Here is a 24,041-nt window from a genome sequence, read left to right on the forward strand (position 1 = left end):
GACAATGACATCTGCATCTAATTAGGTATCAGTCAGTCTGCCTCGTTTCTCCCCTCGTCTGTGGTGGTTGGAGGGACAGAAACATGAACAGGATTATGGGAGATTACACTTTAAATTGGAAAATATGAATTTTATATTAAAAAAAGAACTACCTATGTATAAATAAAATATACACATCCACATGCTGACTTTATGACACTTCTCTTTTCACCATGTACAGTGGCATGCAAAAGTTTGGGAACCCCATGGTCAAAATTTCTGTTAGGCAAGTGGAAGATGAAATCTGCCCTACAAAGGCAAAGTGCAGTAGGCTATCTGTAAAAATGCCAAACTGAGAAAAACAGCTTTTTTTGTTTTTCATTGTCAGGTTTAAGCATCAAATTATCAATAACTATAATTGATTAGATAAAGGTGGACTGAATTAAATGTATTTTGTAGTTTGTCTTTCTGACCAATTTTGACCGTTTTATGGCAGTACAGTGTACAGAGTACATACTGTACAGTACTCTTTGCAGATACTACACTTGCACTTTGCCTTGGTTTCACGGTGCTTTTTTGGATGGACAGCAAAATAAGAAGCCCAATAACTCTGGACATTTTAGCAGTACCAATATCAAATTCTACCAGATTGAAGAGAATATGCCACACTTTTGATTGGTCAGAAAAGAAAAAAAAAGAAAAAATGCAGATACTGCACTTTGCCTTATAGGGCAGAAATTATCTCCAAAAGGCACAAAGTTACAGATGACACATTCCCTTTACATTTCAAACAGTGTCTGTTTTTTTTCATCTTTTACATTTTCAGAATGACAGAAATGGAAAAAGACCCACAGTAAAGGTTTGACCTTGCATAGTTAGTACCTAGTAGCCCCCCCTTTGGAAACTATCACAGCTTGTAAATAGTAAATATCTTGTCTGATAGCTTGGTAAAAAAAAAAAAAAAGACCTCAAGTCTCCTTGGTTTCCCATTCTTTTGCAGGCTGCTGCTTTGTTTCCCCTTTTCACTCTAAAATTGTAGAAAACAAAAATAATACACTGATATTGCTTAAAATATTGCAAAAGAGTGTTTCATGTTTAACTTTCTGCCTTTTGGAGATCACTTCATCTTCCACTTGCTGAACTGTTCACATTAACAGAAATGTTGACACTTTTGCATGCCACTGTAGCTCCTCACAGATAAACAACAGTCAAATGTAAACGCACTTTTCCTCGCAAGGAGCCGTGCATGTTGTTTCCCTCTGGTCTCCATCCTATGTATCTTTCTCTCTCTTTTGGGTCACAAAATAATTCTGTTTGAATGAACTGAAGTACAGGAGTCTTGCTGTGACCCTGAAATAACTGTGTCACCCTGTACACTGCAAAAATACATTAGCTTACTGTATTGTTAATAGGACAGTGAGGTTTCTGACATTTTCTCTTCTACAAAGTTTTAGGGAATAATCTGGCCTTACTTACATGTTGAAATGTATGACCTCTATTTAACCTTTTGTGGTTTGGTCTTTTTAAAAAGATAATATAGGAGACATAGAATAGCAAAACTCTTGAACAACCAGAGAGCTGTACAATAAAATACAAAAAAACAAAGGTCGGGAGAGGTAGGGAACACCAAATGAAAAGAGAGGAAACTACAGGAATTAGCCTACCCAATCACTCGTTCCCCTGCACTTAGAAATGCACACAGATATAGATAAGTGAAGAATTTATACAAGATGACTTTCATGTGCAGCATCCCGACAAAATGTCCCAGAAAAAAGCCTCTTCACTCCTCCTCCTGACCCAGTTTGGCCCTTGAGATCGTAAAGATAAAACAGTCAATTATGTTTTCTCAGTGGGCTCTGAGGACAGACCTGTCACTGCAAGGTCTGAGTCAGGTATCTGACAGCCATTCAGTCCTACAGCATCACTATCAGTCTGTTTGGAAATGTTGAATATAAATGCTTATTGACTAACTGTTGACACTTTATATAACAGAAAGGCCTGTAGTTCATCCACAGATAAGGTTGTTTTTGGAGTTTTAAAATTCTCAGAAGAAATAAACTGGTAGAAGTTAAAGGGATAGTTCACCCAAAATTGAAATTTCACTCATTATCTACTCACCCTCATGTGGACTAAGGGCTGGGAGAACAAAGAGTCCTCCGTGGCTTCTCTGAGTTACAGGGGGTCTCGGCGTAGCAGTGCATGTCCATGGAAATGGATACCAACTGTCTTCGTAACAAAAAGACACACCAAAAAACATCCAAATACCTCCATAGTGCTCGTATGTAATGTCCGTCTTGTATTGAAGCCCTGAAATGCGAAATGCGAAAACTGAAGCTCCTCTTCCCGGTTCGTCCAAATTGGACGAACCGGGAAGAGGAGCTTTGAAAAGCTACCGCTACAAAACAAGCTTGAAATATTTTTCGGGACAATTTCGCATTTCGGGGCTTCAATACAAGACGGACATTACATACGAGCAGCATGGAGGTATTTGGGTGTTTTTTGGTGTGACTTTTTGTTACGAAGACAGTTGGTATCCATTTGCAACCGTTATATGGACATGCACTGCTATGCCGAGACCCCCTGTAACTCAGAGAAGCCACGGAGGACTCTGAAACTTCTCCCAGCCCTTAGTCGACATGAGGGTGAGTAGATAATGATTTCAATTTTGGGTGAACTATCCCTTTAAGACAAAAACTTAATGTCTGCCTTGGCTGCCAGGATGCCACCAAAACAAATTAATGAGGATCTGGTGACTGGCCAATTTAAAAAAAAGTAGACATGGAGAAGGAAGTGACGGGCAAAAAAAACAAAAAAAACAACATCATCATGAAGCTGGTGTTATGAAAAGTGTCCAGAGTGTATTGAAAGTGATGCAGAGTTTTCACCATCATTACAGTTTGCCAGACTCTATCTATTGTGAAGCGGTAAGGCAGATGAGCTCGTTCAACAGAATCAGAGCAACAAGTCATAGGGGAAGTAATATGCATCCACTCGCCAGCGCCTGCGATCAAACTTCAGAAGCACTCAGCATTCTCTCTCCACAACATAAACACATCGTTTGCATTTCAAGTAGCTGAGAAGAAACCACAAAAAAAGAAAAATGCAGAGCGTACTGTAGGTAGCGCCTGTGGAACATCACAAAGGAAAATTACCTCCTCCGCCGCCCACAACGCTGTATTTTACCGCTGCCAAAAAATCTTCAGGCGCCATATGGTCTCCCAATATTTGTTAAGCTAAGCATGATGAGCTCTTCCTTGATCAGATGACGGAGCACGGTGGAAGAATCCCAGCTATTAGCATGCACCAAGCTGTCTTGGTTTCATAGCCTTGCATCAAAACACATTATAGAAACAGGCCTGGGGGTTAATGGGGAGAAAATGTCTCTCAAAAGCTGTACCAGCACATCAACAACACGTCACCCTGTGTATTGTATCTCATACTGAATATGTGTGTATGTGTGTGTGTGTCCACTAAGGAAATTCTTGAATGCTGAAAGTGTGTAAATATAGAACCTGACTGAAAGCGGAGACGGTGTGTGAGTGTGATGGATGACTGTACCTGTCCTCTGTCTTCACTGTCCCTTCTGCATTGAAAATCTACATGTGAGTCTGTTAGGCTATAAGCTGAATACACATGCTGCGTTCAAAACAACTCGGAAGTTGTAAAAAAAAAACGAGCTCCGAGTTGTAAAAAAAATGAATTTAACGGTGTCAAACTCGGAAATTAGAGGTCGGAAACTCTGGTATCATTTCAGAGCTCCAACTTTCCGACTTTGACGTCACAACAACATCAAAACTTGGTGCCGCTCTTCTTAAATGGTTAGAATTTAAACATTTGAAGTTATTTGTTGAGGTTTTAATGCATACTTTTTGTGTATTATTGCAATATATGAAATACGTTTATATTAAGCTGTGACTGTTGTATTGTGTGAAATTGTGGTCCTCGTATGAAATGGAAATAACGTTTAACTGTTATCAAGGATATAACGTTATACAGTATGTGCACTCACATGCGGCATCTCCTCTCCTCTTCATTTGCCTCCAAAACAAACATAATTTACTGCTGCATATATTTTTAGTTTTCAGCGATGAGCCACAATATGCCAAACTTCCTTCGGCTATCCATGTTTTTTTCTCTTTCGAGTTTCTGCAGTGTGAATGCAATGATGTCTGAAGTCAAAAATTTCCAAGTTGGGAATACCGACCTCCGAGATGTTTTGAACGCAGCAACAGACTCGAAAAGATCTTCATCTAGAGGTTATGCAAGGTTCCCCAGAGACATTCTGCTCTTGCTCAGTCCGCCTTTTCTTTTAAGGCCATTAAAGAATAGAAGAGGCTCCCCATTGACTTAAAAAACATTCTTGTCCATTTGTGTATGATTCTAGTCCTGTCCTATTTTGTATTCTGTTTGTGCTTTTTTTGTTGTTGTTCTTTTTTTTTTTTGTGTCAATTGATGTTTTGTTGAAGTTGAGGTAGCACTGCATTCTACACTGGCACTTTGTATAAAAAAAAAAAAATCATATTTTAACTTTCATACACAATTCAATACTATACTGTTCTTCAGTGCAATGTTGATGCTATTTGCACAAATAATAGTAAGTTCGGTAACACCTTTTAATAAGTACACACTATTAAGCATTAAATACTGAATTTTTCATTTATTACACATGGATACTCATTAGTATGTAGTTTACAAACACAGTTAAAAATGTTTTACTCATCACTGATAAGCACTAACTGTATTTATAAACTACACACTAACTGGATTCTTCATTCATAATGCATGAATACGTGTTATAAATGAAGAATTCAGTATTTATTAATGCTTAACTAATGTTTAATAGTTACTTATTATTAAAGTGTTACTGTAAGTTCTTATGGTATGTATGTCTATATATATATATATATATATATATATATATATATATATATATATATATATATATATATATATATATATATATATATATATATATATATATATATATATATAAAATGCATTCTGTGTATTTTATAGACTACAAATGGAAATAAGCTCTGTGCTAAATCTGATGCACTCATCTTTTCTTTATTTTAGTGCACATTGTCCCTAAATAAAATAAAATAAAATCAGGTTCGAAACCAGAAATAAAATTGTTAAAAAGACGATATTCAACTCTAGTGTTTCCCCTGCCTCCAGTATTAGCATGGAGAAAAACAAACCAGCTAATAGCATGGATCTTAAAATGTGGACTTTCTCTTAATCCATGTGTGTGTGTGTGTGTGTATCCTTGTGTTGCAGTCAACGGCGGCTGGGACGAGTGGAGCGAGTGGACCGTGTGCAGCAGCCAGTGCGACAGGCAGCGGAATCGTGAATGCAACTCCCCTGCACCGAGACACCGAGGGAAGATGTGCGAAGGGGACAGCGAGGCCACAGAGAACTGCACAGATGGACTGTGCACCCAGAGTAAGGCCTCTCTCCCTGCTGGGCAGCATCAGCATCAGCATCATCATCATCATTCTCATCATTTTCCCTATCATTCTCATCATCACACTGTGTATACACTCAGGGTAAGCTACCACAAGCATGTCTGGACAGGAGGTGTGTGTTGGGGAGGAATCACACTGTGGATTGACACAGATGCCCGGTGCATGAGAATGTCAGCACTCCTCTTCCTCCTCCTCCTCCTCCTCCTCCTGCTGCTCACTTGACATATAGTGCGTCGTACTGAATGTGTCCCAGGGTGAGAGGTGCAGACGCTCGCGACTGAATGATGCTTGAGGTTTTGGAATGAAATGTCATTGCACTGTTTGGGTCATGCACATGCAATGACTTCAGAATCTGAATGCTTCACTTTCTGTTGTGACACAAGAATGAACGAATGGCAGCAGCACAGGCCTGAGTCATGATCTGTCATATCACTGTTGTGATTGGAACTGTTCTCAAATCACAAGAAGTGCATTTTTCAATCCTTTTTTTTTTTTTTTTTTTTTTTACATTTTTTCTCCCCCAAATACAGACACTTGAATTCCTCATGATGATTGATTTCGTTTTTTATTATATAATTATTTGTTAACATTTACCCTCATATTAGCCTGTATACAAGTTCAGCACACATATAGGCCTACATACATTTTTTTTTTTTTAATTTTTATTGAATTTTCTAATGCAACAACATACATCCATGAATATTTTTTTTTAAGTTTTGTGAAAAAGTCTTTATTTATTAAGAAGAAGGGATCAGTATGACGTTATAACATTTATTACCCTACAACACATTTTCATATTTTTATGACATTCAAACTAATCAGGTTACAAGAGGAAACTACTTGTGGGCTATTATTCTAGTTAAAATGACATAGAATTATGTAAAAGCACATTATTCTAAATTAAGTCTGGTGGCACAACCAGGAATGAAGCTTTATAGTTATACCAAAATCCCTAGAATTACATTTTTCCAAATGAATAACTGTAAAGTCTCAAATAGACACAGAGTCTAATACAGACTTGTCTCCCTTGTACTGGCCCGGGTCTGGCTACAGGTCTGAGCAAATAAAAGGTCTATTTTCTGTGCAAGTTCTTGTAAATGTACAAAACCTCTCAAAGCCACTACTGTAGATCGCCTGTTTGAGCAGTTTTGAAGCTGCTTCATTCAAACATACAATAGTTAGACGGCGCTGCTTGAATCACTCCTTTCCCCTCGGTGTTGTAGCATCTGTTATAACTTTTGTCAACATGAACTCGCTACACATCGCTAAACTGCTTAGATTCTCCACAATTCATTCATTCAGTTCAGAGTAAAGAAGCAAACCGGTCCTTTCTGAAGACTCCCGACCTTCACTGAAGTCCAAATAGCATTCCATTCATTTAGAATTACTCAAACCAGGCTTAAAATAAGGAAGCCCGAGGCCCAACGAGAGTCATTTGTACTTATTTATTGACCAGCGCGTCCAGTCGGGTTGGTCAGGCCGGCCACTGAGAACTCTAATCGGCACCGATTAAACTTCAATAAATGTGTTTCCTTGGGTCGGTCGTTGAAGTGGCACCAAAGGCTAGTGTTGTTAACTTCACTTCAGAAGTAACATTCGATTTTCCCATCTTTGCTGAGCAAAAGATTTGTGCGAAATGAACTAAAAGCCTTTCCCATATAGACAATTGTCTCAACAAGCCACTTCAGTTCAGCAGTTGAAGCAAATAAAAGCTTTTATTTGAGAATTTACAGTGTTTCAATATAACAAGCAGGAGACAATTGAAGTGACTTTTGTGAGAGTTTGTTGTTTGAAGCAAGTGGTTGAATTCTTTATAGTATCTGTATCCAGTTTGCACTTTGTGCCCGGTCCCTGCACACTTGACTAACAGCTGGTTGCACATAGACCAGTGTTATTTCACCATAAGGACGGCTCATTGTGATGAAATCTAGGTTATAGCTGGTTGTCTCCCTCTCTACAGTAGGAAATAGGCATCTTAAAGGGGAACTATGCAATAATTTTTTACCTTAATTAAACAGCTTCGGAGTAATTGTGATGGTTGAATGACTTGTTACAGGTATAGAATGGAGGCTCTCTGCCTTCCACCTAGCATCTCTTGGCCAAAAAACAACCTTGCAAGATCAGCGCCAACCCAGTGTCCTAGATCTCATCTGGTGAGAAACATGGACTGCTTTAAGGCACTACGACACAAACACGCCCTATAATCTGTAATCTCTTAACGTTACCCCCCTTGGTTGACCTCGGTAGCCGTGGATTGCCTTCTCGCCGGCTTCGCTGAAAACAACTGCACATGGCTGGGAGGAGGGTTAGCAGTGAGGTTTTACCACAGTGAAAATGTTCACTCTGAATATGTAGTGTAATGTCTGATGGTAGTCAGTCATCTAATGGTATAAATGAGCCATAACTGGTTCATATTATAACATTACGAGTTGTAACTTGAGTCTCTTTGTGTGATAATTATAGGGAAGTATCATGTTATAACATGAAATTCATGTTGTTATAATGTGAGACCATCTTGTTAAAACAGTGTTTCACATTATAATACAACGCTGATCCTTTTTTCTTTATGTGCCCTGACAGTGGTGCACCTGCTTTTTATTTTACAGACCATCAGTTAATACCTGGAGTTTCATTCGCTTTTCCTCATCTCTACTAGAATGTGCCTGTGATCATAATGTGGGTCTCCATGATATACAGTTCATGTGGAGAAATTCTAAATATTCAAAAAGAAAAAAAAATGTGTGAGCTCATGCCTCTGGAATAAATGAGACTTGTTTTTTCTTTTTTTTTTGGACTATAGTGTTCATATGATCAGCCCACTCCCTTCCCACCTTTATCTATGCTGATCTGGAGACAGTAATCAGTAACGACGGCTGCCCCGGCCGTTATCAGATACTGTACATGGTTGATGAGCGCAGTCAGCGGAGGAGCTCGCTACGCTCTGCTCAGGGTTTTTTTTATTTTATTTTTTTTTTTATTTGAGACCACACTTGTTAGTCACTTCACATCGGCTCGGACTTTAATCACCACTTTCTCTCCTCTTTGTCTCATTCTATCTCTCTGTCTTTGCAGATCGAAAGCTGCTACATGACGTTAAACCTCAAAGTGAGTCTTCCTCTGTGAATTTCTTTCATCCTCAACTCCCGGTCCCCACCTGCCACTAATGTGTAATGCCCTGAATTCAGTCGGCAACAGAGATGACATGTTAGTGTTAAGTTAAAAGTGAACAGTCGTCTGCATTCTCTCACTACAGACTCCGGGAACAGAAACAACACAAATTACCCACAATTAGCTCACCTTGATCTGATCAGCTCCTGATTTAACCCAGCAAAAGTGCTCATTTGCATTCATGTCATTATCGAGTGGCCTTTAAATGACAGCCGTGACATCACAGCTGTGCATCTACTTTGAAGCCAGGAGATATATTGGTTGTGACAAGTGAACATGTGCTATGTTGTGAAGGATTAATGGGTGGTAATCATTGCAAAACGAGCTAATTTGACCAATTTACGGGCGCTGTCCTCCACGTTTCCTGTGGCGGCTTTCAATCACTCGCCGGAGTTAGCCCTGCTAAGTGACTGTCAGGTTGCTACTAGCTCCGGAGCTTTCACATAAAAAAAAAAAGTGAATCGGGGTGCCTGCTGTGTTCTTTAAAGAAAACCTTGCATGATTGAACAGGGAGTGCATTAAACCGATGTCTGTCTGGCGGTCGTCTCTGCGGGAAAAACGCTGTAAAAATGAATTTTGCCTCGTCGGATTGGTCCTCGCAAGCCGACCGGCGACCGGCGGCCTCCACCACATGGGCTCCTAATTGCCTTCGCTGGGAGATATCCATCATAGCTATTGGATATAGACCGGTGGGTCTAAAGGCAGTTAGGGCTAATCACCCTCCATGTTAGCAGCTTGAGTGTGATATGTAATAGTTTAGAGTAACGGCTGGACATGCTCATTTATTCCTATCTGCGGTGCATAATGTAGCATAGAGAGATAAGACAGATGGTCCGCTCCATCTTACCACTTTCCATCCTTCTTGTTTCATTTCCACACTGGAGCCGCTGTAAGACGTTGTAACTCTTGCATGTGTTTGCCCTTGAACGTCTCCATAATAACAGCACTGTTTGCACTGACTTTCTTTTTTTTCTCCATCTCCTCCTCACTGTGTCGAGCTCTTTACTAATACAACAAACACTCCACTGTTTTATGTGCAGCATTTAGAAATCCCTTTTTCTCTTTTTGTTTAGTTTTTTTTGTCAAAGCTGCCAGGGTCACAGTGAAAAGGAATTGACCCAGTTGCTATAGAGAGATCTCAGAGGAACGTATTTCCATACTGTCACACTGTCTCTGTACACACACTGTCACATCCGTGCGCGCTGTCAAACGGTGGCCGAGGCCTTCACTGTGTTTACCTCAGTGGCAGGTAGCAACAGCCCTCGAATTAAGCTTTTATTAGAGACGTGACATAGTTTTTTAAATGTGACCACAAACTGAACTTTCTCAGTTTTTCCCTGTGGCCTTGATGAATTCAGTGAAACATGTGTTTCCACAGCACTAATTCAATACAACATGAGTCATGCCAGGCTCTCCAGTTCTTTTTCTCCCCCCTCCTCCTCCTCACAGTGTTAATGGGGCTTTCAGAGGGAACATGACAATAGCACCACTGCGTTCTCAAACCAGTAATTTCAGTGCTGGGCTTGCACCCAGTGGTGATCGCTCTAAGACTGCAAGTTGAGCTCTGCTTCCTCTAAAATGTCGAAAAATAAATGGTGAGATATGAAGTGTTTTGTTGACATTTCATTTGCTAATAATGTGTTAGAACGCGTCCAACTCTAAGACGAGTTCATTCAGAATATGCTGCTTATCGCAGGTCGACTGACGCCATTTTCTTCTAATAGTGTCTTAGTCCATTAAAGAGGAACTAAGCAGGTTTTCTCCCGTGGCTATATGCTACATTTTTACCTTAATTAAAAAGCTCTGGCGTAATTGTGATAGATAACTACATGGTATGTGACTTGTTACAGTGACAACGGAGGCTCTCTGTCTTCACCTGGCGTCTCACGGCTGAAAACCAACCTTGCAACATCAGTGTAGTACCTGGCCGCCGCCCCGGTGTCCCAGCTCTCATCTCTGCATACCGCCACACATACAGTACACGCTCTGTATCCCGTTTATGACAGTTAAGGCTACACAAATGTACACGTCCATAACGTTTTCGCCGACTTTTTAAAAACCAATGCACATGGCCAGGTGGAGGGTTAGCAAAACAGCGGAAAAGCGACCAGACTTGCATAGTTCCCCTTTAAGTTGAAGCTCAGCGTCCAGGGACTTCAATGGAGCGGCAGAGAATTGTTGTTTTCACTGCAGTGAAAGTGGATGGCCATTGGATAAATGCTGTGATTGTGATTGGAGGATCTGTCTAAAGACTGAATCCCTTTTTGATTGACAGCGATTTTGAAATATAAACGGGCACCGGGGCATTTTCCAGTTTAATGCCGATTTTGGAGTGAAGTGGGGAGACAAACTGCAGCTCATTTCTTGGTGTTTACATAGTGATACAGCCCATTCCACTGTATATATCACATTGTAAATGAAACACAATTATAGCATTTCCTATATATATATATATATATATATATATATATATATACTATATATATGGTCAGGGTATATATATATGGTTGGGTGGTCGGATCGTCCGGGGGGGGGGCTTCTCTGTGTGTGTGAATGTCAATTAGAAACAACGCTATGTGGAGATGACTGAACAGAATGATATTGTGTTGCCAAACAAAAAAAAAAAGGAAAATCTATTTGTGGTGGACGTAAATGAATGTGTGGGAAACACTGCATTTTATGATGAAGGCTAAAAGTGTTTTGAAAGACCAGCAGCCACTGCACTGCATCATGTTTGTTGCCGTCTTGGGCTAAAGCACAATTCACAATTTGAGGAGTTGAACTTTGACCACTGCAATAATACACAAGCTTGAGGGATAACACTCCCTGGAGAGACACATCTTTGTTGCTGGCAAGGATCAACTGTAAACTCAGCAGGAGCTTCCTGCTTCACAGTCACAAGTTTTAGAAGTTTTAGAAAGCTCCTCCGATGTTTGCTCCGGGCGCTCTACTGATCTCATCTCTCTCTTTCTCTCTTTTACTCAATTCATAAATGATGCTCAACATTTTTTTTTTTACTTTCACGAGCCTTCACCTGAGGAAGGTTACCAGATTCTGGAACCAAAACCCTCTTGATGATGTTAAACACTGATAATGAGTTTGACAAAGAGAACAACTTATTTGTCTTAAATGATAAGTTGTTTTAAAATTATTCACCATCTGACCTTTAGTTGGTTGAAAGTGACACACCCCCCTTTATTTTTTTCACTAGTTGACCTTCATTTTTTCCATGTTAGCTCCAACTACTACATAACATTACTGTAGGTTATAGGTTCTATTAGTTTTCACAGTATCTCTCCTTCTCTCTGTGCCTTGTGTGTTCCAGGCATGGACGGCTCCAACGACATCGCCCTATACTCGGGCCTGGGAGCCGGCATCATCGCCGTGGCGATCCTGGTAGTGGCCGTCATGCTGTACAGGAAGAACCACAGCGAGTACGGGGTGGACGTCATCGACTCCTCCGCGCTCACGGGGGGATTCCAGTCCTTCAACTTCAAGACCACCAGACAAGGTGAGAAAGAAGAGAGCGCCACCAAGTCCACACACAGCGATGACACATCGCACAAGGCCAAGGGGCCGCGGCGTCATCACTAGCCCCCCCCACGACCCCCCTGGTGATTGATGGCATTTAGTTTTACATCTGGGGGGGTGGGGGTGGGCAGCGTGCCACACAGCCCGCCTGTTTACCTTGGATTTATGCGTCCATAATCAGTGAAAGGATCTGTCCTTCTATTTTGACAGACCTGCTCCTCTGTTATTGTGAAGAAGGAGATAATCAATCTCCACTCCCCTCCCCCTCCCCTTCCTCCCCTCCCCTTCCTCCCCTCCTCTCCCCCCCAGCGGACCACACATTTGACTGTCAGGCCAACCAATCTCCCCCATCAGATTACACAGGCCTGAGCCGCCGATAGATAAATGCGAAGGGTACGGAACAGTGAACATCAATTCAATTTCTGTTGTGCACAGCAATAACTTGTGTTGGTGATGTGGCCGCAGCCTCGCTACAGGCATTCATATTAATGTCACTGACACTTCTGGGTTACCGCGAGTGATAGCCATCGCCGGCCGTAGGTGATCCATCCTCGCTGCCCCAACTCCCCCCATCCCCACCCCGGTGACGATGCCACGAGAAGCCCCGCGCCCCCCCAAGGCCCGGGGAGTCACCGGAGCTCCCCTCCCCCCACCCACCCACCCCCCGTGGCAGCGATTGGACGGAGGTGGAGGGAGTGGGTCATCAATCCTATTTAAATAGGCCACGTCTCCCTGCAGCCTGCCTGCTGTGCCCTCCACCGGCCACCATCACTCCTTTCCATTTTCCTCTCTATCAAGCCGGCCGCCGCTCCCCGTGAAATGAAGAACACTTCCTCCCTCCTTTCTCTTCTTAAAGGGATAGTTCAGCTTTTTTTTTTTTTAAATGGGGTTGTATAAGCTACAAATGCGACAATGCAGTCACAGCAGAATTAGGCGGATGTAAAACGCCTCGACAGCTCCGAAACAGCAAACTGCGGCCGGGTTAAAGGGATAGTTCAGCTTTTTTGAAGTGGGGTTGTATGAGCTACAAATGCCAAGGCAAAGTGCCGTATCTGTAGCTAATACCAAGCCAAAGTGCAGTATCTGCACCAAAACCAAGGCAAAAGTGCAGCCATAAAACGGTCAAAATTGGTCAGAAAGACAAACTACAAAATACATTTAATTCAGTCCACCTTTATCTAATCAATTATAGACTTGGTAGTTATTCATAATTTGATGCTTAAACCTGACAATGAAAAACACAAAAAGCTATTTTTCTCAGTTTGGCATTTTTACAGATACTGCACTTTGCCTTTGTAGGGCAGAATTAATCAGCGTATTTTCGCCGCCTACAAGAAGTCCCTTCTCAAAAATAATACACCAGTTCAAGAGTACGATCTAAAGTAAACATTTACAATGCATCAGCTGGTCGGAAATAAAGTTTGTTAATCTGGAACTAACTCATTCAGTATTCCTCAATACTCCTCCACACACGCTGTATCACTCCGCCTATCAGCTGTTTGGATCAGCGGTGTGTGGAAGAGGCGAGGAGAGCAGAGACCTTTCTACTGCTCATCTTTCTACTTTAAAAAAAAGATGAACTATCCCTTTAACCCGGCCCCAGTTTGTTGTTTCGGAGTTGTTGAGGCGTTTTACATCGGCCTAATTCTGCTGTGACTGCACTGTTAACGTTTTACCGTCGCTTTTCATAAACATAGCAGGAAATTAAAGGCTTCCTCTGGGTCTTTATAAGTGTGTGTTTAATTGCAAATCAGCGGCTTTTTCATGCCTGATAATCGCCACAAAGAAAAAAAAAAAACATAAAGACTTTAAAGAAGTTCTTAAATGCTTTCGGATGACTCCCTGCTGCCGGAGAGGCTGTAAGGCAGAGTGCTGAATGAGTCTTTGGACCTGACCCTGTCTCTCTACATTACCTCTCCTTCTGAGTGATTTTTAATCAGAGGTCCAATTCCAAACCTATCCCTCAAGGTATTCAACCTGAGGTACATTTCATTAACTTCTCTCATCTCACCACTGCCATTCCATTTTCACCGCGCCATTCTTAAAGATGCACACTCAAGCGATAATCAGATCATTCTCCACCCGACCGGAGTGGAGAAAATTTAGCGGTGATCGAATGTCAGCCGCAGAGAGGGTGGGTGGATAATGTCCACCGGGCCGCGGCTCCGACTGGGAGCAGAGGAGGGGGGGGGTCCACAGAGTGGCCTCCGGGGTCGCTGTCACCGTGAGGCCGTTCAGAGATGAAAAAATATACCTTTTCATTTCTCATGGAGAGACATTATCTTTGCAGCATTTCCCCTCCAAAATGTTATTGTGCATCACATCTGCTCACGACTCGTATCATTTATAACGCTGGTGCAGTCATGACCGACAGGAGAGTGCATGTGAAACAGCAGCTAAGTCACAGGTTCAACCCCTGCAAAAATATTCAGAAATATTCTGTTAGATTTGAATTGAGGGAGTGGATTATTATTTTTTTTTTTAATGTTATTATTGTATGGTATGATGATAGTGACAGACCAGCCAGGGATTTAGGGCCTCATAAAAATAAATCTTACTGGCCCCTCCAGAGAGTGGCCGGTGAAAGTTTTGTTGCTCTTTTACATTGAATTATACATTTTAAAGGTCCAGTGTGTACTATTTGTCAAGGTTTACTGGCAAAATCTGAATATTCTACTCATGAATATATTTGTTTAAGTGTATAATCACTGTAAAATCAAATTTGCTTGGTTTTTGTATTCTTATAATAATTATTTTAGCAAGGGTCTTGCTTTAGAGAGTGTCGCCATCTTGCGCCGCCATGTTTGTACGGCAGCCGGAACGGAAAATCCAGCCAGCCAGAGAGCGCATTCCGCGAGTTTCGCATTCATAAATAAACCAACAAAGAAGAAGGCGCAGGGAAGGGAGAAGGAGGAGGAAACAGCAGACATGTGGTAAAATGGTTTTGATCTTCACCTCATCGCTCCATGCTCCTGAAATACTCCCAGTCGTGGTAAACAAGTTTTTTGGTCCTCGGAGGCCACCGTCACTTTGCCGACGGAAGGGTGAGTGCGAGCGGGCGAGTGAGCGCTGCAAACTAGAATCTGAAGTTAGCTAGTTTCCCCCCATATTACACACTGGACCTTTAATGATCTTTTTGACTAATGTCCCATATTTGTGAAAAGAAAGATGACAGGTGCTTGGTTGGGGAAGCGCTGGACACTCTGAATACAATGGAATACAATGGAATTCACTATTTTCTGCAAGACTGATAATATGCCAAAAACCATCTCTTTATGGTTTGAATGAAACTTCAGTGGCTAATGTTCCAGAACTTTCCACCACTAATTCATGGATGGTGACCCACTAACAAACCCACCTTTCTTTTTGAGAAATTGGGTGACATAACATCTCCCTCCTGCTTCCTCTCCTCTTTCTTTCCTTTCTTTTCTTTTTTGACTTCCTGATTTTTGAGACATCATTTTTAAGTGGACCACCTGCTGTCTCCACCTCCTATGCTCCACTGGCCCTGCCAGTCATGGGCCCCTAGAATCATGCTCCTTATTCCTCCCCCTTTGGCGCCCCAGTTTGTACAATAACAGTATTTCCGGCGCATTGACTGAATTTTCACAAGAGGTTTTGATTTGCAGCTTTCCTAACACTGTTCCCAACACACTGCACTCCTGGTGTTGGCCTCACCGTCTGTGAACACAGATTGAAGATCTGCATCTGACTGAGTCTGTACCTTGAGTAATAACTACTAGAGGACTGAACATGTGATTTAGTGCAGTGCATTTAGTACATAAGTCTAAGATTACAAGTTTAAAAGAAGGAAGTGTAATAGATCACTCAGGGTTCCCTCTTGTCCTGGAAAAACCTGGAAAATGGTTGTCCAATTTTCCAGTCATGGAAAACACATGGAAAATGAAAAAAAAAAGTCAAATGTCCTGGAAAGGCTTCAGTCGTCTTGAAAAATGATTTATCACACTGTGACATTAGCTTCTATGTGACTTTTTCAGACCACACCAAGGATTTATTTTCCAAAAAAAAGTGCCTCGTGAGAAAACTAGAGACTTTGGGTTGATGAGTGTAACCAGTATTGGGCCGCATGTTTGCGTTGTCCTATGATAAATGTGTAATAATTTCTAAGCATGTAAGAGATTATTTCATAGATAAATTATAGCCATATACTGTACACATTTAAAGGGATACTTCACCCAAAATCGACAATTCACCAATTTTCTACTCACCGTCATGCCAAGGAAGGGTTTGGAGAACTTTCAGAATTATCAAAATGCTTTCGGAGTTTCAGGGGGGGTCCGGCTGGTAACAGATTTTCATATACTGTGATGGCGGTGGATAATGCTCACTTTTGGAATGTCCAAAGCACACACTATAAAACATCCAAATACCTCCATACTGCTCGTCTGTACTGACCCAAGTGTTCTGAAGCCACCACATGAAAAATTTGTTTGTAAAAAAAATAATTTGATCTCTGTTTTTAGTCTTGTTGTAGCAGTAGGTCTCTACACGAGATTTGCTGTGTGTCCGTGTTCACATCATACATCCAATGGTTTCCAACGACGAACGAGCTCTATCTGCCGCCATTATATGAAAAGGACCCCCCCTGGAACTCCAAAAGTGTTTTGATAACTCTGAAAGTTCCCCAAACCCTTCCTTGGCGGTGAGTAGAAAATTGGTCAAGTATTGATTTTGGGTGAAGTATCCCTTTAAATCAGATTTATGGGGGTGAGAGAAGAATGAATATAGGGGGAAAAAAGCACAGAATAGAGTACAAGAGCACTTCTCCAAGGCATGAATGCAGGATTTGTCACTGAAAATGTCCTGGAAAAGTCCCGGAAAATGATTTCAAGAAAAGAGTGGGAACCCTGTCAATAGATGAACCCTCTGTAACATAATAATTAGTTCTAGGAATACGATTTGTAGTTTAATTGAATGATAAAAGGACAACAAGAAAAGTTAGTTTTTTTTTGAAGAACAAGTCAAAATGAACCCACTCCAAAGTGCTCATCACAAATCATGCCTCCAGTAATTAACGATTCCCCTAAAAATAAACCAACATTAGCCTCCCGCCTCGCGCCCCCTCGCCAGGCAACAGCTGGGCAGCAAGGACTCAGTGACTTCGCCGTTATCTTGGCACGCGGCTCATCCAGGGGCAGGCCGCTCGTCTAAAGTCTGCCAGATCGATGCAGCGCGCCCCTCGCTCCGTTTGGCAGCGTCGTGGCTTCTAATGGCCACAGATGAAGCCCCCCCCCAACCCACCACCACCACGAGCTGCTGAGTCCACGCTGGAAGCCAAAGGACTCTCCCTCATTTACAGAGCAAGTCACCTAGACCCCTCCTGGCCCCCTTTTCCTCCCCGTCCTTCAGGAGGACGACGGCGTCCAGAGGAGCCGACTCCAGCAGATGGATTATGGAGATCAAGCTGTGTGTGTGCTTGGTAATTAAATCTAACGCACTGACTGTGGCTCTGAGCCCTGGACCTTCTGTCCAGGTTGCACTCACCCTTACACCCCGATGCACTGATCGCCTGCCCGGACATGTTGTTTTAATTGGTGCTGGAGCAGCACCGGTCAGCTGCGGAAAATTGCAGGAGAAGGAGCCCAGAGACGTGTCTCCTCAACCTGATCTGAACTGGATTAATGTTACCTGGGATATGAATTCATTCTGGAGATTAAATCTGATTTTAATCTCAAACCTGCCAGTTCTACTTCTTTGCAAAAATAACAACTCTGTTGGATGTACCGCACTGTATCGTGCTGCAGCCGGAAATCCCTCGCTAATATGGAATCCACGCAAAAAAAAGTGGCACATTTTCTTTTCCTCTTTCATCTTCCTCCTGTCACGGAAACCGATGAAACTCTTGACACGATTTCAGCTTTTAAAGTTCTGAAAATTCCTACTTTTGCTTTTGCTAAACCGAGAAATAAACCAAAAAGCAAGACAAATAACACAATCTTGACCTTATTTAGCTGTATCTGGGACACCAGTGAATTTCAATTCCCCATGTGGGTGCTGTTCAGGAAACACAGAGGTTGGGCTTTGATTCATTAATTAAACAATTCCCTCACATCATGCGAGTGAGTCCCATGTGAGCGGGACTTTTTAAGATGATTCTGTGGTTGTGCTATCTCTCCGTCTCCGTAGGCAACCCGCTGCTCCTCAACTCCTCGATGCAGCCCGACTTAACAGTGGGACGGACATACAGTACCCCCCTCTGCTTCCAGGACAGCACAGACAAAGAGCTCTTTGACCCGCTGCCAGACATCAAGGTCAAAGTTCAGAGCTCCTTTATGGTTTCACTAGGTGTGGCCGAGCGCGCCGAGTTCCACGCCAAAGCCCCCGCCGAGACCTTCCCGCGGGACCTGAGCCGGGACTACTGCAGCACCATGGACAGACGCAAGAAGGGCCTGCTGACCCTCAACGGGCCCCTCAGCGCCGACAAGGAGCAGCTGAGGACCACGGGTCTGTTCGGCCATCCCGGAGGACGCCTGGTGGTGCCCAACACAGGTGAGGGAGGAGATAGGAGCAAACACACACTCTGAACATGTTTTTGGGTTACACTTTATAATAAGTACACATTATTAAGCATTAGTTAAACATTTTGGCAAATTGGCCCATTGCCATAATCCCTTCAGTCTTACGAGTAGTTTTGTTATTGGTGCAAGCTATTTTTAGAACGGCGGAGCAGAGCCGCGAGCTGCTCAGAGCTACGGAGGCTAAAGAGATTACACAATCCAACAACTCCAAAATGCTCTGGTGGACAAGTTGTGACCTGCACATTCACCACGCTATGAGATCATAACGGAACGTTACTACTGTAGACGGAGTTGTTTTCGAGGCAAATGCAGAGACTGCTTGCCGAAAAACTGCCCCCAACGGGACCGTGCATCAGCAGTTTTGCATGAATTTATGAAAATGATGAATTCCGTATTCCATGCTTAACAACTAATGCTTAATAGTGTGTATTATTATAAAGTGTTACCTTGTTTTGTTTGTAAAAAGTTAACCCCTCAGTCCAGAAAAACACTATTGGACTATGTGACTGCATAATTCATAATAATTCATCAGCCAAAGCTTGCATTATGCGGGGGACCGCATTTTTTCAAGATAGCGCACTTTCGCCACCTAAATCACAGATTTCTGTGCAAAATGCATGAAATATGCAGGGTTTGCAGGATTTCATAGGCTACATATATACAGTTTATCTGTGCAAATAGTTGAAAAATGTTGCATGTTTAATTCACACAAGCCTCTGTTGCCTCGGGAACTTTATGAAGTGATGTAAACTAGTGATGTGAAACGTTACTGCCTTGCGCGAGGAGATAAACAAAATCGGAAAAGCTTAGAGCACATCCCGTGCTGAATAAGACAAATCAGTCTAATTTACCAATGGAAACCAGTGCAAAAGATCACGCAAGGAACTTTATGTCTTACAGAGAGGCTAATTATTTTTCACTTGGTGCAACAGCATGTTGGAAGTTGGAACACAGTCTGAAACTGACACTGGACAACCACTTGTAAAATTATGAAAATATGAAAAGATTGAGAAAACAGAATGAGACAGAGATGTGTTTTGCGTTAGATAGATAGATAGATAGATAGATAGATAGATAGATAGATAGATAGATAGATAGATAGATAGATAGATAGATAGATAGATAGATAGATAGATAGATAGATAGATAGATAGATTTTTGCCAGCTCCCAAGTTCCCGCAACTTCATTGCATAAAAATTGCATAAACACCCAGCATATTCCTTTGCATTTTTTTTTTGGAAAACCCTCCAAATAATCAAGGATTTTTGCCTGCAACCATCACAAAAAAAAGCACTGTATTTTTCTGAAAGGACAAACTTCTGATTCTTTTTGCCATCATCAACCAGCACTACAGCTTCACCATCTACATTTCTCTCCTCTTCACTGCTGCTTGTCAGTGTGAACGATGCGCTGCTGTTTTTAATTGTTCCTTTTGTCAGCACATAAACGCGCTGCAGTGAAGGTGGCACAGAGGCTTTCAAAAGGCAAAATACAACTTTATTGTAGGTTTTCCACCAAACTGAAAATTACACCTTAAAATGTAAAAGCAGCAACAAGAGCGTTGGATGTAGAAAGCAAAATCAGTTAACAGGACACTCAGGTGTACGACACAGCCCTGTCACAGAGCCGTGGGAGAGTGGATTACAGCATCAAACTGAATTCAAGGAGAAACATCTGCAGCTTCTTCTTTATTTTTTTTTCTTTTTCACATTTAAAATGCTGATTGGACTTGGAATAAAAGAGCTGTGGAGGCACCCCGTGGTACCTCCCAGAGCTCACGGCTTCAGATTGAGAGAATAAAAGATGAGAACTGTCTGTTTTTGTCTTTATCTGTTCTTCTGACAGACAGATTAAACATTCAGCTTCATCTGGGGATTTACAAGCGTTGCTTTTTTTCCACCAGCATATCAATGTTTTTAAATAATTTTCAACATTTAACATTGATTGACTCTGAAACTTTCATGTCTCCTAAGAAAAGTAGGATTCTTAAGTATTTGTTCAAAATATTAACAGTAATAATTAATACATTAAGAAGAGCTCAGGCAGTAGTCTGAAGAGGTTTTTCAGCTAAATCAGGATTAGTGAGGATGCTCAAGTGATTGAAGATGAACTACCCTCCTACTCACTTTTACAAAGTTGAGATATCCAATAATTAAAAAGAAACCAAAAACTTTTTTTTTCTGTATCTGCCAGAATCCAAAAGCAACAGCTTGTGTATCTGTATCACACAGCAGAGCTTACAGACAGTTTCATGAAGAATGCTACTTAAAAGTATATTCAGCAGACATCTGAGTCAGCCAACAGTACGGATTTGGTTCCTTTGGGAAAAACGATGTAAGAAAAAAAAAAAAAAAAAAACAGACAGAGCCTCAGAGGATGTTTGTGATTTCTAAGATAGAGACTGCACCAGGATTGCATCATTATGTTTGTACAGTTTGAACACGTCGGCCACAGAGGTAAACTGGTTCTGTTGTCCGGTAACACCTCGCTACAAACAATCACTTCTAAGGCTCCGGTTTTCTGCTAAGTCAGAGGAACTATTTAAAGGTTACACAGCTCTGTGTCAGGGGTCAGTCTCCTGCATGAGGACCTGTCTTCTGTGATGAAATATCATAAAGTGGGCGAGGAGAAGCAGAGGAGGAAGAAACGGTGAAACGCTGTCAGTTTCTGTTTGTTTGATCTGATAGAGCAGAGCATCGTCTCATGTTCCACTGTTGTACTTATTCATACGAATGATGTGTCGCTCTCTGTGCATAGCTGATTGTTGATTACAACGAGACATACATCCATATACACAACACATATAAAACACTAAAGTAAAAAAAAAAAGAATACAAGTAAATATATTAAAGCCCCAGTGTGTAACTTATTTGGCTTTTTATTAGCAAAAATCAAATATTGCTTTCATAAATACGTATTTCACTGAAGTCGAATCACATACAAATGAAAGCTTTCTCGTACATTAGAATGAGTTGTTACAAGTCGTTACAAATACATAAGTGGGCGACGCACCGAACCGAGGCGGCCATGTTGCATCGCCATTTTTTACATTCAGTGGCAGCGTGACCGTAGGTAACCATAGAAACTCAGCGGAGCTGTCGGCTCGGGGAGAAAGTTTCCCAGGTAGCGCCTGTTAAAACTGTCACCACTGTGTAGTGTGAGGAAGGACGGAGGCACTGATGTTGCATTCAGGTGCAGTCAGGCAGACGGCCGTCGGCAAACCAACCGGATGTCATTTTACTCAACGAGAGAAAGACGTAAAACGTGGGTCAGGTAAACAATACGACATCACCATGACAACATATTGTCAGGCCTGTATTGTTTTGCCTCGTGCTGGTGGACCACTTGTTTACATAGACGCTTGTTTATCCTGTTACATGCAGCTGTTGTCTGTCTGACGTCTGCCCGATTTCACGTGAATGCAACATCAAGAATACGTTCCGATATGCAACCGCACCGCTAGATGGGGGTAATCTACATATTATACCTTTAACATAGTTATGTAGTTATGCAAAAATGTAAGCAAAAGTTGACTTTTGGGGGTTGAGCAATACCTAAACAACCCCCTGCCTCCACCCAATCAATCAAATGTTGTTGATAAAGCACTTTTCATACATAAACATAATAAATATATAATAATAAAATATAATAAAACTTACATAAATAAGTGAAAAGAAATAAATAACTGTTCAGGTCATGAGAGGATAGAAAAAGCAAATGGCATAAAATAAATAGATAGTAGATAAATAAAAATAATGAATACTGTATAGATTTTTTAAAAAAGTAAGAATTGATTAAACAATAAAAAACAATAATAATCTAAAAAGAATAATATTCAGTCAAAACCCAGACTAAAAAGCCTTTTTCAATAGCCCAGAGTTCTACTGTGCTGCATTAAGCAGCGTGTATTTTTACTGCAGAGCCTTTATTACAGCTGAAAGCTGAGAGGTGAATGTGGTCTTAAGTGAGAAAAGATAAAGAAAAATAAGTCCTGGGTAATAGTGTAATTCGGTTTGTCATGGTCTGTGCCTCAATAAGAAGTCAGCCTCTCACTACAATGTATCACAGCTGTGTAGCCACCGCACACTGTAAGCTGCTGCCGATCCATCAGTGCCGTTTCCAAGGTAGGCAGCTATTTGTTATTCCTCCGCATCCTGGCGGGCTCTCTCAGGCAAACAGGGGGTCACGCAGTCATCATGTCCCCGCCAACACGGACGGAGCGATCGGAGGAGTTTGCATGGACCGTTCCAGTTGCCTTGAGGTCAACGGTCCGTGTGAACCGCTGCACCTCACCGCCTCTCCTCTGCCGGTCCTCATGTATGGAGAGGTGAGGCCAAATCAGCCTCCAGCCGTCGTCTTGCAGGCTGAGGGTGTGAGTGGAGGAGTCGCCGCTGTCAAGTGCAGCACTCACACAGCCCCGTCTGCAGGGACGGCTATTCATTAGACTGAATAGCCAGCTGTACGCAGCACTTCACTGCAGATTACTGAGGCCATCTCCTCACCTTGGTGCCCAAGGACCGAAATAGCAACGCTCCCTTCAGTTCACTTGACTTTTACATTCACTTGTCTGAAACAGTGGGATCTCAGAGATTACCAACAATACAGTATATAACCATAATCACTGCTGGTAGAGTGCAGTATATAAATAGTTAGGCTCGTCCTCAAAGTATGTGGAGGTGAGAGGAATCAACAGAGCTGTTTACAGGATTGGGGGGAAAAAAACAACAAACAACAAAAAAACAACTCAGTAGCAACCTCACATGGAACATTTTAATGAACTATGTAGAGCTGAAGAAATAGTTTCTGGGTGACAAACAAAAAGTGGAAAACACACAAGCACAAGAAGAAAAGTGTTCAGTCACCTAGACAACACATACGTGCGTGACATTTTAAAAAAGAAAGAAAGAAAAGAAATGCTGTAGTTAAATGAAGCACAATAGAAAATTAAGAAACACCAATATGAAGAGAAAATGTGGTGCATTCTGGGGAAAAAAAACTAAATGTTGCAAATCACATCCAGTACAAGAGAAGCTCTGATGAAGTTGACAACTCACACTCTACTTTCTTATTTATCAAGCACATCTTGTTAAAAAAAGATACAAGATTCACCATTCATTTTATTGATTCCACTAATGCAAAATTTACTATTCATGCAGCATGAATAGTATGCAGCATATACTGTATATAACATTCTCTCCAGCTTTGTACAAATCCCTTTAGAGTACAGTGTTTCTTGTAAAGGCTGAGAAATGTTGCCCAGAATGGTCAAATGTATGCTGTCAATTTTCTGATATTAAATAATATCAGAAAATTAATAGCATTTAAACAGTAACCTTTTAGTTAACATCATTGTGT

At 41.6% G+C, this 24,041-nt stretch overlaps 1 protein-coding gene across 1 annotated transcript in view; it reads left to right on the top strand.

The window, feature by feature from the left end:
- unc5db (unc-5 netrin receptor Db) overlaps nucleotides 1–24,041 on the top strand; it is a gene marked incomplete at its 3' end in the record, with an annotated part of 317,959 nt that overhangs the window by 231,129 nt on the left and 62,789 nt on the right. Inside the window, exons 7-10 of the mRNA XM_083979098.1 lie at nucleotides 5,260–5,424; nucleotides 8,520–8,552; nucleotides 11,941–12,126; nucleotides 18,294–18,656. Of these exons, the coding sequence (XP_083835224.1) occupies nucleotides 5,260–5,424; nucleotides 8,520–8,552; nucleotides 11,941–12,126; nucleotides 18,294–18,656 (747 nt within the window). The remainder of the gene's footprint in view (nucleotides 1–5,259; nucleotides 5,425–8,519; nucleotides 8,553–11,940; nucleotides 12,127–18,293; nucleotides 18,657–24,041) is intronic.

The sequence above is a fragment of the Trachurus trachurus genome, assembly GCF_905171665.1.
Source record: "Trachurus trachurus genome assembly, chromosome: 9".
NCBI classification, from domain to species: domain Eukaryota; kingdom Metazoa; phylum Chordata; class Actinopteri; order Carangiformes; family Carangidae; genus Trachurus; species Trachurus trachurus.